Here is a 25,621-nt window from a genome sequence, read left to right as displayed (position 1 = left end):
ATGCAATAACTTAAATATACCTATTATTTATTAGTTTATTTTACATTACCTATGAACTTGAACAAAAACATTTTCTTTTTCTATATACTTTACTCCTCAATCAACCTGACATTTATGTGATTTATTCTTCATGGTAACATTTTATCGTTAAAATCGGATACACATATAAATCAATAAAAAATAAATAAATGCTCAGTAAATTTATTGCTCTGTTTTAAGTCTTGCTAAAATTATAATGATAAAGTCTTGATTGTGAAAATTATACAATTTCATATTTCTTTTAAATTTGGGGTAATAATATTGTTGATAACAAATCAACAAAATACCTTTTGATTGACGCTTTTTGATAAAAATATCCAAACAGAATTTCACTCAGTTTCAATATTTTGCGCGATTTATTTTACGAGTGACAATGGACGTATAAATTTAGGTTCAAACTTGAGACTTTCTCTTCACAAACTAGTGTTTTCAAATCGATGTTTTTATCATTCAAATTGAAAACTAAAACCTTGGCGGACGAGCGAAGCTTTACAGTCCAAGGTATGTATTCACGAGATCTTTTGACCTTTCTTTGTACCTGCTTTATATTCGTCATAATATTGGCTACAATATTAATTCTTGTACAGATGCTGGTATAATCATATGAAAACAGCTTCTATTACAATAATTATTCCAATGTTTTCTTGTTGCAATTCTTTTGCGCATCAAGAAATGTTTCTCCTTTAACCCACTTTCTCAAAAAACAATAAACAGCTGTTTTTCGTCGCACCTTTGTTTTTATATTTAAAGGCTGAATATTATTATATTTCCATTATTATAGATAGTCATTTATTGCAGCTACTTTATGGTTATTATTAATGCACGCATTAGGTAAAAATAAGGTAGGTACCTACACTATCTAAAACAGGTTTGTAAAGTATTGATTTGATGATGTTGCAGTTTTTCAATAGTTTTAATATTTTTCCAACATTAACTAAATGAAACTTCGTAATGATAGATTGGCAATTAAATGTACAGAATCAGTTAATATGAATCTCTAGATTTTTTTAAAGGACTAATCAAAGATGTTGAATAGATTATTTCTATTTCTAATATTTATTTATGTTACTGAATATCACTGTCAATCAATTCAATTCTCTTTATTGCAAAGACAGACTTATCAATAAAGTAATCTCTTCCAGTCAGAAAGTGGGAGGGATAAAAGATGGATGTACCAGTGCTGAACACTCAACATAGGAACTAACTGTCTTAGCACAGCTAATTTTATATTTTGCTTATTAAATAATTGCCAACCATACATTTGGTTTCAGTTAACAACAATTAGTCCATGACCATATTTGCTCAGACACCATCATCATCACAAGTTTTTTCCCAGATGTCACTGGGATGGGACAGCTTGCCACTTCTTCCACTGAAGTGCGTTTTGGAGCACCTCAGCACGGAGGATGCTTTGGCAGCCATGTCGACCTGCCGCCATTGGCGCACAGGCCTCCTGCTGTATGAGGGCCACAAGTAAGCTAATTGATATCTATACACATATAAAAAATACTAGATGTTGCCCAGGGCTTTGCTCCCTTTTGAGATATCCCTCATCGAATTTTGAGATATAATGTAACCAATAGTGATGTACCTTCCAAATGTTGAAAGAATTTTTGAAATCGGTTCAGTAGTTTCAGAGATTACCTGACTCAAACATACAAACTCACAAACGCTTACTTCTTTATAATAAAAGTATAGATAGATGTACACACAATGGCGGACTTATCCTACTACCTCTACCTATGTTGATATCTTTGCTGTCAACCATAGTAAGAATAGAAGTGAGAAAGTAAAAAATGAAGAAAGAAAAAAGTATCTTCATTCTTATTCCTTTAGAAATAAAACACAATAAGTTTCCTCTAGACACTTTAATTTCTTATGGGAAAGCTATGGCTAACTTTACAATATATATATTTTTAATGATGATATAAAATTAAGATTCAAATGTACATGACTAGTCCACAAAATCTTATCTAATTAAAGTCTAACAATGATTAAATTCAATTAGATCATATATTAAGTCACAGTTATCATCATCAATACATATAATAAAACAGTAAAAAAAGTGTTTCTGTACATTGAAGATATTTATATAAAAATGAGAATTCAACATTTTTTTCTGATAAATAATATTTGTCACAGGGAGACATTGAAGCTCAGCGCTAAGAGCCTAGACAAGGACATGTTTCTGACGAAGCTATTCAGGAAGCACATTAAACAACTCCACATCTACCTGGAGTGCAATGAGGAGCAATTGGAGAAGTTCCTCAACTATGTCCTGCCGCAGTGAGTGTTTTAAAAAGCTTTTATTTAACTTGAAATATGTCTTAATGATGGGTTCCCTATGTAGTTTCGAATATGTGAAATGGTGCCATAATGCCAGGAATTACAAATTCTTATTGCAACTAAAACATATTCATATATAAGTTTTTATGTAATGTGTGCCTGTATTTCATAGTACTGGACATTACAATTATATTTAATGGTTTAATACATTGAAAGGGGGTTTCTCAATCAATACTTAGTTTCTCAAGTAATACTCATACATTGTCTATGATATTTCGACTCTCTAAGAACACTAAAAAACTGTTACTCGATACTACAGATAGAAACACAGATTTATTACCAGATCAATCCCATTTTAACCCCCGATGCAAACGTGTTATAACACAGTTTGCATCGGGGTTTAAAATGGCCTTCATATTCGCTCAATAAGAAAGTTAGCTATACTCGTATTTCTGTTCGTAAATCTTCGTATTGACCTTATAAAACTTCGGCCTTGCAAACGTGTATTGGTACGGTGTTCTCCTTGCCTTATGTAATCCCTAGACACGCAAGTTTTGCATTTAAAGTAGAAATGTGAAAACGGGCTTTATATTATATAGCTATTTAAATAAGGATTGTATTAGCTAGAGAAGCTTTGCCCTGTGAGATCACGATGGCTGATCCATACATATCACGCCTGTTTCTATTGTAGGCAGAGACAGGGATTTCCACTTGTGATGATCCTGACAAATCTTATTCCCTTCCAGTAAACTTACCACTTCAAACATGCTCTCCGGTTATTGCTGCTTGTGGGGTGTTCCTAATATCTTCCAAGGAGATCCGCAATTCATACTAACATCATAAATGAGATTGTCTGTCACGCTTTCACGACAAAAATGCTGGGCCCATTTTTATGAAATTTGGAATAGATTTATTTGATGACCCGATGTCAGACATAGTAAATAAGAAGTACTAGTGAATAATAGATTAGTTGCGCTCAAATCTGAGCTATAATTCTCTCTTTCTTTCACCGGCATTTCCTATATGTATGTATACCTAGCTAAAATAATTCCGTAGACTATTGACAAACAACGCGTAGCAGATTTTAAGTATTGGGATCATAGATTGCTTAGCAGTTACTGTATGTATAGACACATTAAATAACTATAACCCTTTGTTGAATGAAGGTCGTAGATACTAAGGCTATGATTGATTGCAAGTCCATCGATCGCTTTGAAATATTACTTTCTTACGAGTTTCGGATTTCCCTGTCAGGGATTCCCATTTTTACAATGATTGGTTTTACTATACCGCCGGAAGACTACAACACTCTTCGGTCAAAAATCGTCTCTGGTGAATTCTCCAAATGGTGGGCAGGAACTCTTACCACATTTGTGTTGAAATTCACATTGTGTCGAGACTCCAGTTTGACGACCCTCGGGTTCTTATGTATTCCACCAACTCTTTCCCTTTAAAGTGGAATTATGACGGCGGGACCCATAAAAGCTATGAGAGGACAATTTTTATAATTGCAATAAAATATAGAGTAGTTTCTTTATCCTCAATTTGTGACGGCCATATCTTTCATCGCTAGGGTCAAGACCTAGTTTAGAAAGAGGTCCAAGGTAGTTTATTTTGGCCGTCTATACCTATCTTCTCGATTCAGTCGTGTTGCTAATGCTATTCTGTTAGGGCTGGACGCGGTTGGGCGACCGCTCGAGGTGCTGAATACAAACGGGCACTGGTTTGCGAATGAGTTTTTAGGACATACAAAACAACATACCTACGTTCACATATCATGTCATTACAAAAACCGTCACCCACGTTAATTTAGGCGAATGTTTTTTTTGCACAACTCGCGACCACCATAGAATTACAGAAGTGCAATAAACCTCGATAAAAGTCGACTCAATTAACCTGAGTGACATTTCCTGACTCCGAGTTGAGATGAGGACACTGGAAATTTTGCCTTTTCACACGGGTTTTGATATTACCCATGTAAAAAGTGTCACCCAAGTGCATAAAGTGGAATAAACATAAAACATCACAGATAGGGGGTGCCGTAGAGATTTCGCCCAGGGCGCTTAAAGAGCTGAGTCGGCACTATGTCTGCATACTGTGTAGAATAATAGAAATTGTGTTCAGACACAACTTCTATCTAGATTGCGCACGATCGATAAGCATTGTCTGGGTGATGTAATGTTGTAAATCTGTTTATAACAGTGTTATATAGCATGATAAGATTTTATTTGTATAATTACAAATATTAAAGTGGGTGTGCGGCTATCCTATTACATATTCTTATTTTCTACTAAATTCATGCTCCCATATTTAAAATTTTATAAACAGAAAGATTTATTTTATTTTAGTTCGTAACGAATAAGCCAATTATTATTATTAACTCATTTGGAAATGATATTATTGCCTGTCAGCTCCAAAGCAATGTGTCCCTTAGTCGCCTCGTACGACATCCCCGGGAACATATTCATTATCAAGGCCTGCCTAATATTTGGCTCTTTCAAATACCCGAATATTATTTACTATAGACAAATATATAGATATATATAATTAGCGGCCCGTGTTTAACCGCTCAAATAAATCATAGTAAATTATACATCTAAACCTTTCTCTATCTAAATAAGTTTTTTACAATAATGTCATTTTTCACACAAGCTTCTATTGTCAGAGAGTCCTATAGTATTAATGTAAGACAAAAAATCATGGCCGTGCAGTAATCGTCGAGAAGTACCCACGTCTTGAGTGAAGATTTGAAGATATTCAAAATTGAATTACAAGATTACACCCTAATAATAAACATATTATTACCAGCGGGAACCTATAAGTGGCTTCTTGTAACCCATTGATACTCTAGTTTTTAAGAATGCAAACTGTTGGTTCTCCTTGAACATGTTAAAATAAATAAATAGGCACATACTTACTTCCATTGCAACTTAATTAAACTTGAAAAACCCCGCAACAACTCAGTTGCGTAGTAAAGGTCTAAGCATAAATACCTGGAAGCGACTTTGTTTTATACTATGTTGTGATTAATAATGAAACCACAAAGCTCGACGTTGATGAACGATTAAACAATCGATATGTATTGTTTCATCGTAATAGCTCTGTTTACACTGATGTAATGGGTTATTACATGCGTAGATAAGATAATCTGAAACATTGTTATATGTTGACGCACACCTGATTTTCCACGGCAGATTGACACGTGATTATCCACTTTGCTATAATTGGCCATTTGGGTAAAAATAAAATGCGTAATGCTATTGTTGTATTGTATTAGTTGCCAATTGAATTGTGAATTTCGTCTGGAAGTTTTCAAAGGAAGGAATTCCAAAATTCTTTATTCAATTTAGAATGATATACATCACTTATTAACGACAAAAAATTAAAGTCTAAGTCTACTGCCGATTTCCAAAGCGCAAGTGAAGAAGAAGCGGCGCAACAAACTTCACCGCAGCCTTTTCTCCAAAGACGTCAATTAACAAATGTAGGTCTTATAAAATTTCTAGGTGGCTCATCATTAATCACAAAATACAAATTAGACTATCTCTTGTCTTTATTATCACCTATCTATAAACGGTTGAAATATACATAAATGAAATTGTGTTTGGGATGGATATTGGCAATACTATACGTATTCTTATAATTATCTGCTTCTTTGCGTGTCGATGGCAAATCAACGCTCTATTGTGTGCTACCTAAATATATTCTTATCATAATCGAGCCACTTAGATGGCTTAATTCTCTTAATCGTCATTATCATAGGACTTCAGATCATATTATTTATATTTATGTACTTATTATTTATACATTAGAATTCAACTTCAAACATTCCACTTTCCTTTGCTTGTGTAATGTGTATGTGCATAATCATGTACATATAATTTGCATGTGCTATGTTTTCGGAATTTTGATAACACGTCCACATAATGTATTTATGTAACTGTATACACTTTTCACATGTTTAAAATAAAACACGTTGTGACAGAAAGCGTAGACGACGAAGACGTAGAGTAAATTATTTTTTTATAAATACCACAGATAACATTTACCTGACTTACCACAAAGGCTAGTAACGCTATTTTGATATTTATAACAATCTTCAGTTACCATTTCAATTGGCTTCGATTATCAGTTGTTTAGTTACTAAAAATAAATTGAAGTAATAAAAAAATATTAAATTCCTTCGTTTGTTGTAGTCATTAGGTCAGCCAAAGTATAAGTGTCTGGTTAATCAGGGCTAACTAGCAGTAACGAGCCTTTTTTGCGGAGATAAATCACATCATGCTTTAGTATTTATATCTATACTATGCCTGCGATTCCTCTCGCGTAAATTTCCGACAAAAACATTTTTTCTGAGATGTAAGGTACCTTATGTCTATGTCCTTCTCTGTACAGTATACATTTCAAGAAGATTGGCTTAGTAAATATAGTGTGGAGAGGTAACCAACAAACTTTCGCATTTATCTCTATAATATTAGTGATTATCTTCTATCAGCACTCGATCACAATCATAATATGTTTTTTTGATCGTGTATGTTTTTATACTATATTAGAAAAAAATATATGTAAAAAACAATAATGTTATGCCCTTCTGGCATGGTAGGGGCCAACGCTGCACTTTAAATTAGTTTGTTTCGGCAACTCTTGTTAGCGGTGGTCGTTCCGAAATGGCAGTAGATGGAGCTTTTTGAGAAATTACTATATAATATAAAAATCTCATTTCGACGGCAATTGAAGGGACATGAATAGTTTCTTTACAAGGTCTAATTTCTGAATAAATGTGTTGATTTGAGTAATCAATCACCAAATAATATGTGGCCGTCCAAATCAAAAGGGACCTTATGGTGCCCGGCACTTCACTATTATTGCCGTTGTTTTGTATTCGAACAACGGCAATAAAGACCTAAGTGCCAGCCACCATGAGGTGGTCCCTTTTGATTTGGACGGCCTCATATTATGAATTTTAGCAGTGATCATCTAATGACGTCTGTGTCTAACTGAAATATTTGGGTTTGTTCCAGGTTTTTTGATGCAGTGAACCTCCAGGAAATACTATTCATAGGGCCAACTTACATACAGCTAAGTCAACACGTAGCAATTAAGTTGAAACGGTGAGTGGAATGTGAACTTTATTCATTTAAGAATTGTGCACACCGAAATCCAATTGTAATGTTTGTATGTACGTTAAACTTCCATACAATTTTACTGTTTACATGCTGGATACACATTTCATGTGCATGGGCCTATATCTCTATATGAAATTATATTTTCATTCGACTGGTTAATTTTTCTTTTCTTGAATACATAAAACGTATCTCTCTATATTCTAAACATTTTTCCGGTTCCTGCCTCAGTCGTTAAACATCGGATTCTAGAGTCCTCTTTGGCTGTGTCCCATTTGTACTATGAAACATCAGTTAATAGATCAAACTGAGAAAATAAATTCCCTGTTTGTACTATAAAACTATACTTTCTATAATACAAATTGTTAACTCCATTAGACCTTTTACATCATGGAACATGATGTAATAGGTCTTTGTATTATAGAAAGTATAGTTTTATAGTACAAACAGGGAATTTATTTTCTAATATTTTAGAAATAGGGCACACCGTCCGCTAACCTATGTTTTAAACATTTTTTTTTCTGGACGGACCACTGAATGTACTTCCGAATCAATTTAGTATTTTATTTTTTTAGAATCGTGACTGAGAGTCTAGTCTTCAAACACCTACACAGCCTGAAGAAACTAGGCTTTATGGGATGCGAATTGGTTGTGAAGAACGAAAACGAAAAATACACAGTATGTACTCTATACTAGAACTTTATATATTTTAATTTAATATTTCAATTAGATGTATTGCAAAACGAAGCTAGATGTTGGGTCCACAATCTCAGTTGACTTGGTAAATGATACCAGTGAAACAGGTAAATGTATGACATCTTTATTTTACTTAACTTAGCTTATATACTATTGATAATTATGACGTCGTTGCATCAACCCTGTAGTTACACGTTTCTCTTGGACAATATGTGCTGACACATCGTTACATGGAAATAGGACTGCCAAAGATTATTTTATTTCCTCTAACACATCGCGTCTCGGGTCGCAACACTAGATCACCTTTTTTACTCTAATATACTCGTAAGCAACACGGCTGCCTAGCGACAAAGCGATGATGATATTCTAAGGTCCGTATTACATTACCTATTTATTAATTCATTAATGTTATGTGCATCTGAAGAGAAAATATTGAATTGAAATTTGTCTAAATAAATACCAATAGTTTTAATGAACAATATTGATAGTAGGATATCTTTCTTGAAAGATTTCCGCAGACGCGGCTTACAAGAACAACGTGACTGATTTGTTATATAGTTTTTGTGAGAAACTTCAACACTAATATTTACACACTACTAATCTATGATAATATAATAAATAGGTAAGCGTTTGTGAGTTTGTATGTTTGAGGCGGGTAATCTCTGAAACTACCGAACCGATTAAAAAAAATATTTCACCATTAGAAAGGTACATTATCCAAGATTTCTATAGGCATATTTTATCTCAAAATTCCCACGGGTGCGAAGCCCCGGGCAACATCTAGTAAATTTATAAAAGGTTCCAATCATGTAAATGTAATATATAACTATTAATTATGTACTGAGTTGGACTAGATAATGTGTTAAAATCTTGCGATGTTAATAAAATCTTTTTAACCAACAGCACAGAAATGTAGAGTACTACCCGCGTTCACCGCTGCTTAGCAACACGCCGCCAGCCGACGCCATCTTGCGGTGCGATGTCAACATGATGAAGTTCTCAACGTTGCAAGTAAGATATCAAGTTCTCGAAACGTAGAGTACTATCCGCGTTTAAGTTCGCTCTGCACCACAGTCTCTTGAGATTTCAATTTATTTGTTAAAAACCTTACCTTTTGAATCATTTAAGATTTTTTTTATAAATAAGCGTGGCCTGATTGTGAACCGAGATCTCTCCTGTGTTGTTTCACCGGTTCACTACACGGACATGATTATTTTTTGTCACATGTTGCAATGCAACAAGATATCACTGTCGACTATGAAAGTTTGTGTCAATGTAATTTTTGTAAAAAAACATCATTTAGAAAAATTTTTGTTTCAGCACATAATCGTGGACTACGATCAAATAAACACAGAGGCGATCGAAACTCTGTCCAACTTGAGCAAGTTGTCGTACTTGTCGTTGAACTTGTTCGGCAACACGAGCATCAGACCGTTGCTTTGGGCGCCGCTGAAGGAACTCTTCCAAGGCCGGCTCAGCGTCGCTGTTAATATTGTGAGCGGATTTATTTTATTACGGGGTTTTGTTTTCGCATAATTTATTTTGTCCTATTGTTTTTTGGCATAATTGGTCTAAGGCGCAATTGGTCTAAGGTATAATTTGTTTTTGCCGTAAATGTGGCATAATTAACTTTTAGGTTATGTTAAGTTAATTATGCTTTAAATAGTTCTGCGTAAACTAAACATTATGTTTAAAAATCATTATGCCATAATACAGTATGCTATATTACATTATGGCTTAATTAACTTTTAGGTTATGTTAGGTTAGTTATGCTTTAAATAGTTATGCCTAAAATACGTTATGTATAATAATCATTATACAATTATACAGAGAGAGTTACCTTTATAAAAATAGAGACCCATTTTTATAAAGGTAACTCTTAAGTTCTGTCCGCACTGCGATATTTTACCGCGCGGTTCATTTCTCGTAATTCTGTGACACAATCTTAAATTTACTTCATCTGTTTAATCTTACACATTATTTGATGCACTAAATAAAAGTTTACTGAAGTGTATCCGCTATATGGTTCTTCAAAAAGTGTACAGAAATATAACCGTCACTAGCTCCATCAAAATGTATAATAGAAAATGAAATTACATAATTATTAAAGTCATTTAATTTTACAAAAATTTTTTTTTTGCTATATAAAACTTATAATTTATTATTGTATATAATAATTGTCTGTTGTTTCAGATATCCTTGCCATACAGAAAGTTTCATGAGGTTATAGAAAATGTTCTAGTCGAAGGATTACCTTTAATATCGCTGAAAGTTATGTTTTGTAAAACGGTGAGTATTTTTAATTTATCTTTGTATCTATAAACTGTGTTTTGTGCAGAAAAGATTTTAATTTAAGGATTATGTTTCTGTTCATTCCCTACAAAAACCACAGTAAAAAGTTAAAAAAAAGTAAAGCCTATGTTACTTTTGAAGGTATCGTCTATCTATGTGCCAAATTTCACCGAAATCTGCCAAGTAGTTTTTGAGTTTTTTCATTACAAATCAAATCAAAATCGTTTATTTTCAGATAACAAAGATCCATAGTCATGTTAGTAATTATTTACTGTGTTAGTAAATGAAATTAAAATCAAATTATATTTATATCATAATACATTAATTAAATTATACATCACAATGACTATCACTTATTACATTCAATTATTATTACCACTACTTATAATTACGGTCAGCGTAATATATAGTGACGACGAAAAATCATATTTGTAATAAATAATTACAGACAAAACAATATTTATTATTATTATTTTTTATTCGTATTTCATACTTACACCTATCGCTATGACTGGTAGAAAATGCTTTTAGCATTCATCATCATCATATCGAGTGTGTTATCGCTAACACTGGTGTTAGATTTTATTTAAGTCGCCTAAAGGGATCTGACATGACTTTAACCGCCATCTAGTGGCGTCGCATACATACTAGTGAACTAAACTGTCACCAGTGTGCAGGTTTCCTCGCGATGTTTTCTTTCATTGGAAGCAAGTGGTGGTGTATGAAAACTAGTATATATGAGTCAGATTGGTATACAAACTCATGGCACGTTTATGATACGAACCTGAGACCTTTCGATCCACAGGCGGTCGTCTTAACCATTATACCACCACCGCTTTTAGTATTGAGTCCGTTGTACCATTTTGGTAAATAAAGTTTGAATAAATAAATAAATAAATAAAAACAATACAAATATTTTTTCTTTATAATATTTGTATACAAGTGTAAATAAAGTGTATATAAAGATACAGGGTGGCCAAATAACAGGTATACACTTTAGTTTTGTAATTTTATTCCATGAAATATAAAGTATATCAAGTATTCCTTCTTAAATATAGTATTTAAGGCCGGCAGTTACACATGGATAATAATGTCAGACAAATGTGCGAACCCTTTACATCGCGTTTTTCATCACATTTTCATACATTTCCTGCGTTATCTCAGTGTCTGTGTCTTGAATATTTTGTTTTAATTGCAGAAGTGGAATGGGCCTTTAGCATAGACACGTCCCTTTAGATAGCCCCACAGAAAAAGTTAGGAGCTGTTAAATCGGGCGATCTTGGGGGCCAATCAATGTCACCGTTTCTCGAAATTAATCGACCGGGAAACATTATTTTTAATGTTTCCTTAAACGTTTTAATAATTAAAACACGTTGTTCCGTCCCTAAAACGCTCCATAATAAATATGCCGTATCAACACAAAGTTATTTTCATACAACAACTGTCATATTTACCGCCAAAATAAAATGGCGGCAAAAAAAAGTTGTATGCCTCCAAATTGGCCACCCTGTATAAATAAATGTATGTACGTATGTTGTGGTCAGATCTACGTGCCGCTGATCGAGCACGTGGTGCGCAAGTACCACGCGCTGCAGGAGATGGTGTGGGCCGACTGTCCCGCGCACTCTGAGGGTCGCGCCATACTGTGCCGCCAGAGCAACGTTAGTACATCAATCGCTCATTTTAATAGCCATGTAGATTACATTTGTTTTGTTAAACATTAACTTTGAGAAATATAATATACTTTGCGTAATTTTATAAGATGTCTCTGTAATGCTTTGCCTAATTAAATTTAATAAATGCCTTCGCTGATTCGAAAAGAATTTTAAAAATGCCTTTTTTTGTAGATTGAGTAGTAATTAAAATTGGTTCAGTAATTTATTTACATTTGCATCATTTCGTGGTTTTCTAAAGAAAAAAATAACAAGATTCGATGTTTTTTTTTTTAATCTTAAAAAAATCGCCAATATTTATTCAACTTAGGATGACATAATCACCTATTGACGTCAAAAAGTTACCTAAAACTACGTCTACTGCAGACTTTCATGGTAAGAAGTTACCTTCATGAAGATTGTAGCTGAAAAGTTTTGGAAAGTTTCTCTTTAATCTTTCTCTCTTAAGTTCAGATGCTGTCCATCTTATCTTCCTATAAATTTCTGACACAAATATGAATATTTTAATTTCTGATACAAAATGTGAGGTCATTTGTATAAAAAAATAAAATAAATTTTGGATTTCAGTTGGACATGTGTGAAATCAATCCGTTCATGATGGTGTGCTGGCAGTGCCCGAATCTACAAAGGCTCGCCATACACGGTAAGTTTGTGGCATTTTCAGCTTCAGCTACTTCACGCCAGATGGCGGTAGTAATAAGAAAAATAACTTTTATTGACACTAATTACGTTTTTTGAGGAAAACGACACCCTCCGGTAGTATTAAAACATTCCGTTCTAAAAAAATGCCATTTCTATTATCTTTCTTTCACTGTAATATGAAATAATAGGCATATTCGTGGTGAAACTAATTTATAAAATGACACTTAAGTAACTTATTAAAGGACGATGTAAGACGATCGACTTCACTCAGTGACAGGGTACAACTGAGGCGCTCTGAAGTCTTAACGTTAACATGCGTACCACTAAATAATGTGATAGGATCACTCCAAATCCTTCCGTGGATGTCGTATGAGGCGACTAAGGGACCTAACACTTGATAGTCAAAAATAGTCAAAGAGGGGTCAGGCAGGAAGCCGGTTGAAAATCATAGCCAAAGTGTCAAAAATTAATGGTTTGTTTTTAACGCGAACCCTGGTCTTGAACACGCGAGGAGAAGAGAGAGAGACTGTAATTGTTAGAATAGAATTAAACATTGCATGCCTGTAAGGGTAAACTATTGAAACTATTGTATTGTATGTGCCACCTATAACTTGTACTACACAGTTACTGCAATATAGATATTTGAGTTTAAAACTGTTGTATTTATATAATTTATTTATTTATTTGTTTGTTTACTTATTTATTTATTTATTTATTCTTAGGAGAACCGTATATACAGAATAGTCGCTTATAAAATAATAAAAATCGGAAAGCCAATTATAGGTTCCCACTAATAAAGCAAGATAGAAGTAAATATTTTCGAGCATCTACAAATTTGGCACAAAACGTATAAATATTGCATCCGGCAGCTAGATGGGTTGATGATGTAAAGGAAATTGCTGGCAACAACTGGATGGGGATGGCCCACGACAGAGATGGTTGGCGGAGACGGAAGAAGGCCTATGTCCAGCAGTGAGTCACGGAGGGCTGCAGATGATGATGATGATGATAAATATTGCAGGTTACTGGCTGTGGCAATACGACGTGGTCGGTTTCATTCGCTTGCGCAGTTCGATCCGCCATCTTGAGATATCGTCCGTGTACGACAGGACGGAGCGGCTGATGTTCACCCGGTCGTATGGAGTGGCCTACAGGGTGCTAGTGGGGGACTCGCCTGTCCAGCCGAACAGGAAATTTATGTCTGTAAGTCCTATTTAAATACTTATTTATTTTTTTATTTTAACATGTTCATATATTTTATCTCAAAAATCCCACGGGAGCGAAGCCCCGGGCAGCCTCTAGTAAAGTATTTTTTTTTTAATTTTCATGAGCTATACGTTGATATGTATATACATATGGTCACAGCGTGAACTTTAGCGTGGTCGATGTTCACTTTCAAATATTAGACAATCCGTGTGTGTAGCACACGTATTAGACAGGTATTAAACAAATCCGAATCTTGCAGCAAGTGAACGAGTTCTCGGACTTCCGACACGAGCCGTGCAACTGGAGCACGCTGCCCGCGGGCCTGCGCGCGCGCTGCAGCGCGGAGCAGCGCGCGCGCTACGTCACGCGCGAGGTCACCGCCGCGCCCCCGCGGCTACACTAACTGCAGCGCGGAGCAGCGCGCGCGCTACGTCACGCGCGAGGTCACCGCCGCGCCCCCGCGGCTACACTAACTGCAGCGCGGAGCAGCGCGCGCGCTACGTCACGCGCGAGGTCACCGCCGCGCCCCCGCGGCTACACTAACTGCAGCGCGGAGCAGCGCGCGCGCTACGTCACGCGCGAGGTCACCGCCGCGCCCCCGCGGCTACACTAACTGCAGCGCGGAGCAGCGCGCGCGCTACGTCACGCGCGAGGTCACCGCCGCGCCCCCGCGGCTACACTAACTGCAGCGCGGAGCAGCGCGCGCGCTACGTCACGCGCGAGGTCACCGCCGCGCCCCCGCGGCTACACTAACTGCAGCGCGGAGCAGCGCGCGCGCTACGTCACGCGCGAGGTCACCGCCGCGCCCCCGCGGCTACACTAACTGCAGCGCGGAGCAGCGCGCGCGCTACGTCACGCGCGAGGTCACCGCCGCGCCCCCGCGGCTACACTAACTTGCGGGTATGGCGTATTCCTTATTGAGCGTACACACGCAGCGCCTCGGGGAAGTTGTGACCAGCAGTACTGTATGAGAGGAGGGGGGGGGGGGGTATTGACTTGTACGCTGGCGGTTACATTTTAAAACTATTACATCATATCACACGATCTCACACATTCTTTATACATTGGAATTCCCTATACCCAGGGCTGCGCCAGCTATGTGCAGCATGAGGTTACCTCTACATCGTCTTATCACACACGCAGGGGGTCACGTAAGTTGACGTGCAGTATATGTGATAGATGGTATAGAGCTTATGCTCTGGTAGTTTGCATTTAAGAACGTTGTTCTTGTCGGTGGAGCAGGCCTCCATTTACATTTATCTCCTGCCATCGATTTTAGTCCTCCAATAATTCGATGCTAAATCCAATTCTATGATGATGGGATATCAAAAAATACTTGACGCCCTTTGATAATGTTATGCCCCAGAGTAGATAGCAAACCATATTATTTGTTAAATGTGTAAGTACTTGTATTTCCCGAATCCCCAGAAATGGTATATTAAAACCAACCTTCTGTATCAGTGGTAAATATTTATTTAAAACTAAAACAATTATTCACAAGTGGTATAAAAAATATTTGTAGCCATGTACATTTTTATTTATTGTTTTTAAAAGATAATAAAAAAGTCAATTAATACCTTTTCGGCACATTTAAGGATCGATCAATTAAAACTGACAATCGGCCAGAAGGCGGCCCCTGTTCCGTACCACTGCGTTGCGGTGACGCAGAGCGTTTCCGCTCCTTGTTTTACATAGGTTTCACGTTAACGTACATCGAAACACTGCAGTTGTGCCATATAATACTGCGTCGATCCATTGACGGAGCGCAACGGAGTATCGAGACCTCGCTCTAAAAAGACTTTAAAAACATGTCAAAAATTTGCTAAACGTGCCAGTTTTAGTTAATTGAACTGTAAATCTCAATCAATTATTTTTCTATGACTTAATGTTGGTTTAATATAAACATTCATAACTTAAACATACACCCATAGAGAAAAATGAAAATTAATTAAAAAATGTACCTTTTCAATTATAAGTGCTTATAGATTTAATAAATTGTCATTTGTGTTGTGATTGAATAAATCTTAAAACCACGTGATTAATGTCATCTCTGTCTTATATATTGATTGACAGAGAGACAAAAGACTTCTCAAAAAGTCTATTAATTGTATTTAAAAATATGATTAATGCCATGAAAAATATCACTATTATATAAGTAATATCGTACTGTATTGGCTAATAAATATGATCGTGAAGATTGGCACGGCGGTGTGCTGAGCCAAGTTCGAGTGAAATTGATAAAATTTTAAATGTTTGCTTGTAATCAGTCAGTACGTGTTAAAATGTGAATGAATTGATGATTATATTCAGTCAGTATTCAAAATACTGCATGACAACTAGTTTTGTCAACCTAGTGAAAGTAGAAGATCATTTTACGTACGAAGCATAAAATGCTTAGGTATATTGAATGAATATATTGTATAGCATTTGCAATACTGATTTAAATGTTACCTGTGACTGTTATTGGAGCAATGGAGGCAACAAATTACGAAAAATATCTATAAAATATCCGTTTTCGATATTGCAAATGTTGTAAAAAGCGAGTTTCAGACAAAATTTTTTGATCAAATTCTGAAACATACACGCTTGCTTATATCATTGATTACTATATTTAAATTTATAGATATTGAATTTCCCTCACGTGTAGTTTCAATTGAATAAGTATAAAATATATTGGTGTATTTGTATATGCTCATTGTTTGTTATATGTTTAAAAATCACAGTAGAAAATATTAAATATATTATTTTTGTTTATCGTGAAAAAGAAGTGATTACCAACAACGTCAAAACTTTAATTTATCGCATGACAAATGATATATGGTTCTTGTATTTAAACAACATTGAGCAAATACAATAGTATTCTAGTATAGTAGGTTTTAAACCTTGTAGGTGGTAGATATTTATGCAGGTTACATAACGGGTCAATACGAAAAATAGGAAAGATGTTAATATGTTAAGGTCTTTAGGAGAACAATGAAACTAATGATCTAAATAGTCTCAATCGCAGGTAACCTGTGTGGATATCTTAATAAATAATAATCTTTAATTATCATAAATGTTTCTTTGAATATGCAATAATTTAGGGTTAATGACCTTTTACGAAAAATATACTTATTCCAAATTGTTTTCTTAAAATTAAGTTGAAATTAATGATCGTGTTAGGGTGATTTGGGTTCTAGACATTTTAAATCCTTTAAATTTAATATCGAAATTTGAAACTAAATTGTTCATTCCATTTAAATGTGATCAAAATTTATAAACGTTATTGTGTCCAGTGTTATTTCAAAAAAATTTAAAATTTATATGTAGCTAAATTGGTCTAATAGACCCGAAGATCCGTAAATGTTATAAACAATGGCCTAAAATTTAATTTTATCCGTTCCAATCATATGTTAACGGTGAAAGATTTTTTATTATGCAAATTATTTCGAGTTTAAGTATATAAATAATTAACAAAAATATTTACTAAAATATCTGAGCAATTGGTAAAGTTCCTCATTCTTGTGTTTACAAACACTTTAAATTCATTTATTTATAATTCAAAACAGATTTCTTCATATTTGTCTAAAAGTCATATTGAATATTCCGTAATAATTACTTATCTAGAATATATATATATCACTTGCCTGTAAATAGCTTAAAATATATGTTTTCGCAATTTAAAAAATGTGTAATAGTATATACAAAATAAGTGTAAAAAAGCAAAGAAGTATAGCACCAAACTGTTTCATACGTGTAATATAGCTATTTAAAATCTACTTCCCACCTTTTACAAGCTAAAATCGGTTAACATCGGGTGGAATTAGTCATAGTGCGGTAGAAACGTTGAGAAAAGCCGAATTATATGTTTACTGGCAACATCTCTCAAATCGCGAATTTATCGTGTAGTTGTAATAAATGCAATGTTACTTTGTACCTAAATCAAAGACTGGCGTCGAACACTAAAGTTTTGATTTTTGCTTTATTTATTTTATTTTGTTTACATGAAAATTCAAAAGCTAATAGAATTTCTAGAACCATTGACCGCGGCTGACTGTGAAGCCAAGTCTTAAAAAGAAATAATTTTTAAATCATTTTCAACAGATGGTATGGTGTATTTGAAGATATAATCTAGTGTTCGATGCCAAATTAAACATCTAGTCAAAGGGGCCGTCGACAATTTGTAAATAATTAAAAAAAAAAACGCGTAGCTAATCACAGCCCCTAGAATCAACATTGCACAAATAAATCGACGAAGTATTACAAATACATAATTTATATCAACTTTATAGCATTAAGGGAACAATCTCGCGATACTGTATCAAATACAGTGTTAAAAAGTGCCACTATGCTAACAAGATAGGAGAACGTATTTACCAACGAGTAGAGATATATTTATAACGAGAGGATACGTTTTGACGCGAATGAACATATGAACAGACCGACTTGTCTGCCAGAATAATTGCTTTATTTCATTATAAAAACGTATTATATGTTGATGTAAGATTTCTTTTAATTTTGAATCGTATATGTTAATTAATTTATGTTTGAAAATGAAACGTAAGAGTGCAAACTAACCATTTTGAAAAAAAAATTTGCATGACGAAAATACTATTGTATTTATATAAAGAAAATTGACGAGCTGTTAAATTTTCTTTTGCGGTGGAAATGTAAGGATTGTATATTAAAAGTTAAAGGCAATCGTTTAGCGAAGTTTTCACGTTAAGAACTTCTTTACACGTATATCTAGTGTGTGAAGCCAAGTTCAACAATTGACTGATCATTTATTTGGTTTGAATACTGACGAACGACCGTTTAAATGAAACTTTGTCACAAATGCTCCGTCCCCATCGTACTATTGCATTTGAAATAATAGACTGAAATTTCGCACCTCTCTTGGCAACAGCAGATTCACGAAGTTTTCGTAACAAAAAAACTGGTTGAATATGCTTAGATTTCGGTAGTTATCATCTATATAATTTTTTCTCATGAATACTATATCCAGGCTACATCATTTATGCCTATGATGGACATAAATTAACTGTAATTGATAATTTTTATGTAATTTAAAAATAATAAGTCTTCACACAATCTCTTTACAAATAAAACAAACAGAAAAAAATAGGATTGGTTTGTGAATGACTACAAAATTGGAGCTCGTAGTATCAAATATAAAATGTGCCAATTACATTACCGTGGTGACATAGTTACGTTCAAACTAATACCAATGAGTCATCTTATAAAAGAAGCTTTAAATGATTAAAAATAACTTTGTTTTATTGTTTTATAGACATCGTTATAAACAGGATATCTCAAATCATTGTCACGCACAAATATTGTGATCTAAGTAGAAATGCAGACACTCAAACACGTTTTCAGAAAAACTTGTATAAAATAATATTACTGATGAAACAAAGCCCAGATTTGGAACTTAGAATTAATCCTACTAGACAAAATATATATGCTTAATAGCTTTAGGACTAAGTACTCCTTAGGTTTTAGAACTTGTTACAACAAAGTATATGATAAATATAAAAACTTAAAAAATAATTTCCTTAAATATTTTTTATGACATTTATAAGAAGTTCGACGTGAGTGAACTCATATATTTTGTAAGGCAACGAAGAGACTTACCAACAACATTCCCTGAGACTGAGAAACGAATAGAAGAGGCTAAGATCAAAATGACAACCTATGATAAACATAAAAATAAAACTAAACTGTATGAGTATAATGAAATGGTTTCATTTTGAATAAAACGAATGACACTAATCTCAACTCAAAATCATTATCGCCTCTTGGTTATCGTTTTCTTTTTTAAACTCTGTTCTATTAGAATATTGAAAATGTAGTCGATGTATTTGTTATTTTCACAATACTGTGACGTCTGAATTTTGATGAACATACGCTAATAGATTTAACATGTATATTAATATTCTATAGGACAGAGTTATAAGAGCAATTTATACCACCTAAGACTTCATTAAGGCTGTGAAACAACTCAAATTCGGTTTGGCAATTGATATGGGAATACTAAAATGAACGAATTTACATGATGAAAGGATGAATTTGGTATGGTACTTTCGATGTTATAAACATCCCTCTAATTTGTATTAGCATTTTAAATACATTTATAACAATCAAATACATTTATAACATCCATTTATGGACAAATTGTAATTTATTTAAAATTTCGGCTGAACCGAATTGCCTAGACTTAGATCAAAATCGTACTTATCCATCGTATAGTGATAAAACTGAAGGGAATGTAAGAAGAGTGATATTCTATGGAGTGATAACTAAGAACAACAGTGTGCGGTCCACTTAAAAATATTTCTGTTTAAGTTAAAAACATACTTAAATAATTGTAAAAGGTTAGTGTAAGTGGACCTTAATATTTTATGAAACATTTTGAGAGTTTATTTGCGTTTAAGATCTGATAATATTTTATTTTAAAATTGTTATTAACTTATAAAAGACACTACTGTTTGGGTGTTGTATCTATTTCTGATTTGTAGCGATAATATAATACTGATAGTGTTCAGATAAATTTATTCAAACTGTACATGTAATATAGTAGTCGATTGTCATACTGTCCACTTGGTGAAAATGTAGCTTTTGCATTATACATTCATTGAATAATGTATTGTGACAAAATATTTCTGTACAATATCTGCCTTGAACAGCTTTTATTACAAGCAACTATTTTCACTGTCAGAAATAGAAATATTCACTATCAAATTATTTTATGCGCTGTCATCAGATACCTTCGTTGTTTCTATTTATTATAATACATATTATTCATAAATATAATACTTAGAGATTTATAAAAAGTATCTTATACATATAATATTGATGTGTACTGATCAGATCTACGATTTCAAAGATTTGTATAACTGTAATTAATACCTAAATGTTAAATATTTGTGTATCAATTTGCAAGTAAATTAGCTTTCTTTCAGTAAATTGATATTTAGGCCCATTATTATAGTTCTTTTTCAAAATTATTCCAGTCTTAATGTTATCTGAAATATATCATGTCATGATTAAATATATTCATATGTGTAGTACTTCTATTTTGTTTTATTTGATGTCTTACTGCTGCCCTGCTTCAAATTAGCAACAGATTGATATTTATCAAGAAGTAATATGTGACAAAATTAAAAATTTTCATTATGTTTTAAAAATAAAGTGTACCAAATTAATGATACTTTCACAGTGTCATATTGGGCTGAATATGTTTTAAGATTTATTTCTCTAAAAGTCTTTCTTCTGATCTAAGATACCCACAATTAAATTAATGAAACGAGAACTTGCCCTCTACATGCAGTCCTTAAAAAAAAGGTTTTTTAGGAAAAACATAGCCCCTTTTTACATACATCTTAGTTGCCAATGGAAAAAAAGAAAGCGGTCCCAACTAATATTATAAATGCAAAAGTAAGTTTGTTACCTCTTCACGCATTATCTACTAGACCGATTGTTATGAAATTTTGAACACGGGTAGAAAAAAACCTGGAATAACACATAGGGTACTACTTTCATTTTTCCCGAAATTCCCACGGGAGCGAAGCCCCGGAGCTCAGTAAATAATAAAACAGAGTTACAACTTGTAAAAAATACAACAAAATGTGTGCATTTATGTAAGTACGTTTATATTTTACATTATTAATATTATCTCGCGTACTTGACTCATCACATGTGGGAGGCACAGGTGCGCTTGCACTACGTGAAGGCACGCTCCTACACTGTTTGGTAAGCTTGTACTTTCATCTGTTTGTTCTACGTACATTTTGAACGGTTACTTAATTGTGCCGTGTAGGCGTTTCTATTAAAAGGTTAATAAATTAAAATGATGTGTGAACTTGACCTACTTTTAAAATGGACAATTGGACATATTTTATATTCCAAAAATTTCTTAACAATTTTTACTTTTTGTAGCAAGACTAGCTTGCATAACGACCGATGAGACTAAATTTATAATTTCTTGTTGTTTCAACTTTGTTGCTTTCACCCGTAGGAATTCCGGGATAAATTGTACCCTATCAAATTTACCTACCCTGTAAAATTTAATCGAAATTCGTTTAGTAGATTTGGTGTGATTGAGTTACAAACATCTTCAATCACATACAATTTCTGGCATTTAATTAATGAAATAAGTAAGACACCGACAGCGACAACGATGATGAAAATTCAAAAAATAGTACATAATGTAAGTACTATGCATTTTGATTGTTCTTGCTTTTTGAATAATAGCTTTGATTTTTCAATTACTATAATAGGTACATGTCCCATTAAAGTATATACTCAAATGGGGACACTACTTGACCAATGTCCTTTCTTTTGTACAACAAACAATAGAAGATTCATGTTTTCCTTCAAAGCACTTAGAAGGCCTCAGTTTACTAGACAATTGTCTTGTATGCTACACGTAAGTCTGTCTCTGTTTATTAATATAAGGTAGAAAGGGAGTGAGGCGTATTGTTAAAAGAGTCGTGGGAAATCTCGTATTAAATCTGAATCATCGTATTTCGAGAGGAACACCGACAGTTACGAAATAATGCAAGGTGTTATATTTATTGTTGCAATTAAGTACAATATAATAGTCTATAGTCTTCCTAGATTCTTCCTTAGCCATTGAGCGTCGGATCCCAGGATCCGCTGAAGTTTTAGTTGGTTCTGAACTCTCTGCCTATAAAAATCTTATAAATTTTTCACCTTCTTTCGCTTGTCCTACAAATATGAAAATTTTGTAACCATATAGTTTTCATTATAATGCAGTGAATTACATGATGGTGCACTAATCGGCTCCCAACAATTACTCCTCAACTATTTACTGCACGGTTTTGTTTCACTTTTTGTCGCACTATATTATAAGATTAACGAATGATGATGACAAAAACTTGTTGATTATTTTCTACATTAACTAAAATAAACTTTTGTATTATGTAATGATTCACGAGTAAGATTTAGATGTAAATTAGGCAACAATACAGATTATTTTATGTGAACTAAAGCTGGTAGTTCTCACGCATTCAGCGTTAGTATACAAGTTACGTTGAGTTGAAGTCTGAAGGTTAGTTAACTGGGACAGGAAGGAATGTGGTTAGACTGAGCACTGTTTAGTGGTACTTATAGTAGGTACTTACATACAAAACAATGAAAAGTGTTGGGACAGCTTTATAAGAAACGTTATTTTTAGTTGTAACACCTACAGTTTCTTGATTTCATTTGTAAATATTTAACTATTATTTTACGATATTTTTTTTCTGTAGATTGTCTATCGAATGACCATCAATGAACAACATTGCTAGAAGTAATATCCAAATACGTTCAATATTAGTTGCGTAACATTAACAATAGAGGCGATTGAATCTGGGTTGCCGGACTGGTTCGGTTCAAGTCATTAAGTCTGTGAAATTGAAAAAATGCGCGATATTTGTATGATTAAGATATTAAATGGGACTTTTAGCGGTGGTGGATCGGTGGTTAGTACGACCGCCTGAAACAAAATGATCGAAACGTCCGAGTTACAAATTTATGTACCTACTAAATTGCTGGATAAAAAGTAACCTATGTGTTATTCCAGGTTATATTCTACCCTATAGGTTGCAATCCGTATAGTAGATTTTACGTAAAAGTGTCACAATCCATACAAACATACATCCTTACAAACTTTCGCATTCATAAAATTAGTAGGATTAGCATTTCAGAACAACATCTATTGAGAAGAAAAGCGAGCTACTCTTATTTGATTTGTGTATCAATGGCGGTAGTCCCAAGCCCTAACCTAGGCACTAACGAAGTTAGAAATATTCCTAAGTTAAACAAATCTAACTAGTTTTACAAAATATTTGACTGGTGAAAAACAATGTAATCACATTACATACATACACAATTTTACCCACGACCCTTGTAGGTAAAGGGTTGTTAACTTTGGTTGTCTGAGAAATAAAACTTTTTATTTTTATTTTATTTATTTGGGTCAGCAAACGAACAGTATTTTAGAAAAAAATGCAGCATTTTATTTAAATGATTTTAACGAATGCGGCAACGCGTAATTTCGCGGCTGCGCTGCCATATAATAACAACATAATTTTTTTTTTAATAATATGTGTGAGCGTCTGAAAACAGTATTTTGTATACTTTATTATTATTCAACAGTAAAAAGTATGATTTAGTGAAAAACAGTATAATACTGTTTTAGCAGTATAGTTGGGAACCCTACTTATAGGTACAAAAACGTGTTATTTTACGTGTATCGCGAACAAAACCCACGCATTCAAAGGTCGCTGCTCTGACTTCCTGTGACTTCAACTTTATCTCGGAGAGGCCTACGTCCTAACTGTGACTTGTGTAAATGGCTATTCTGAACATCTATACTGTATGGCGGTTGAATCAACTAAGCAGCTGATTGGATCTCAGGTAAGAAGATCGATTCGAAACATTCATTTTTAATTTAAAAGATCTTTCGATCTTTTAAATTAAAGATGAATGTTTTGTAAAACATAAGTGAGAAAAGGGTTCAGATTATACATAAAAAAATAGTCACCACAATTATACTGTCATATATCATTCTATCGTACAGTCAACAGCACATCAAGTTACCCGCATGAACCTATAAGGCGCGATAATAGCGGCGAGTTTGCAATGAATTTGGATAGTAGATGTACTGTTGACTGTAGGTACTTCATACTGTCATACTAGTTAATCATACTGACTGATACCTATTAGAAAGAGTAAAGATTTGTATTTTTAATCGACTTCCTTATTTGTAATGAATAAACTCAAAAACTACTGGGCTGATTTTGATGAAATTTTGCCCATAGATGTTGCAACCTGCAGGAGTAACAGCAAATCTTTATTAGCATTGTTTTACTCTCGGACGAAGCCGGGGCGCGCCGCTTGTACCTACCTAATATTTCGCAATAGCTAGTAAGTAATGTGTGAAAAACTCATGACAAAACAGTTTTATTTTATTAATTTATTTTTCTACATATATATATATATATATATATATATATATATATATATATATATATATATATATATATATTTTAGTATTTAGAGCCTATGCACTATGGGAATATAGATGACACATATGTGACCTAAAATCGCTAGACCTACTAAAGTTATGTTCGTGTTGCTAAGTATATCTAGGATAAAAAAAACTAGGTCTGTAGGTACGAAAGCGCCAGCAGGCAAGGCACGGTGACACAAAACGTAGAATATTAAACAGCTGCGCACACGACGACGACGTAGAAACGGCAGCCGTGAGGAATTTGTGTGCGAAGTTGTTGCTATTTAAAACATTACCAAAGGTGTACCTCACATACCTCACATTTCCTTGTACATACCAAGTATTATAGTTTGTAACATTTTGTGTAACCCACATTTCCATACTAATATTTATACTTCCATACTCCAAATATTTTAAAGAGAAAATTTTTTTAATGAGGATGCATGTGTGTATGTATGTTTGTTACTCTTCCACGTACAATCTACTGGACGGATTGTTATGATAATACGTGGGTGACCTGGAATATCACATAGGGTAATTTTTATCCTGAAATTCCCACGAAACAAAGCCCCGGGGCGCAGCAATGTTACTTAAAATGTTGAAGGAAATGTCAATTAAGTAATTAACACTTTACGCACATAAATCAAATATTTCATTGTGCAAATGTG

The 25,621-nt window shown here is 33.9% G+C and overlaps 1 protein-coding gene across 1 annotated transcript; it reads left to right on the top strand.

The window, feature by feature from the left end:
• Window positions 1–274: 274 nt before the first annotated feature.
• On the top strand, window positions 275–21,008 carry LOC128680968 (uncharacterized protein). Its single transcript, XM_053764493.2, has 12 exons — window positions 275–540; window positions 1,376–1,512; window positions 2,182–2,325; window positions 7,347–7,436; window positions 8,024–8,126; window positions 9,048–9,155; window positions 9,465–9,638; window positions 10,338–10,433; window positions 11,981–12,097; window positions 12,677–12,752; window positions 13,773–13,954; window positions 14,217–21,008. The coding sequence occupies exons 2-12, from the start codon at window positions 1,376–1,378 to the stop codon at window positions 14,358–14,360; spliced, it is 1,371 nt and encodes a 456-aa protein (XP_053620468.1). The 5' UTR covers window positions 275–540; the 3' UTR covers window positions 14,361–21,008.
• Window positions 21,009–25,621: the final 4,613 nt, after the last annotated feature.

The sequence above is a fragment of the Plodia interpunctella genome, chromosome 25 (genome assembly GCF_027563975.2).
Source record: "Plodia interpunctella isolate USDA-ARS_2022_Savannah chromosome 25, ilPloInte3.2, whole genome shotgun sequence".
Classification (NCBI taxonomy): Eukaryota; Metazoa; Arthropoda; class Insecta; order Lepidoptera; family Pyralidae; genus Plodia; species Plodia interpunctella.
The sequence above is the reverse complement of the archived record's forward strand: the minus strand, read 5'-3'. Positions and strand labels throughout refer to the sequence as shown.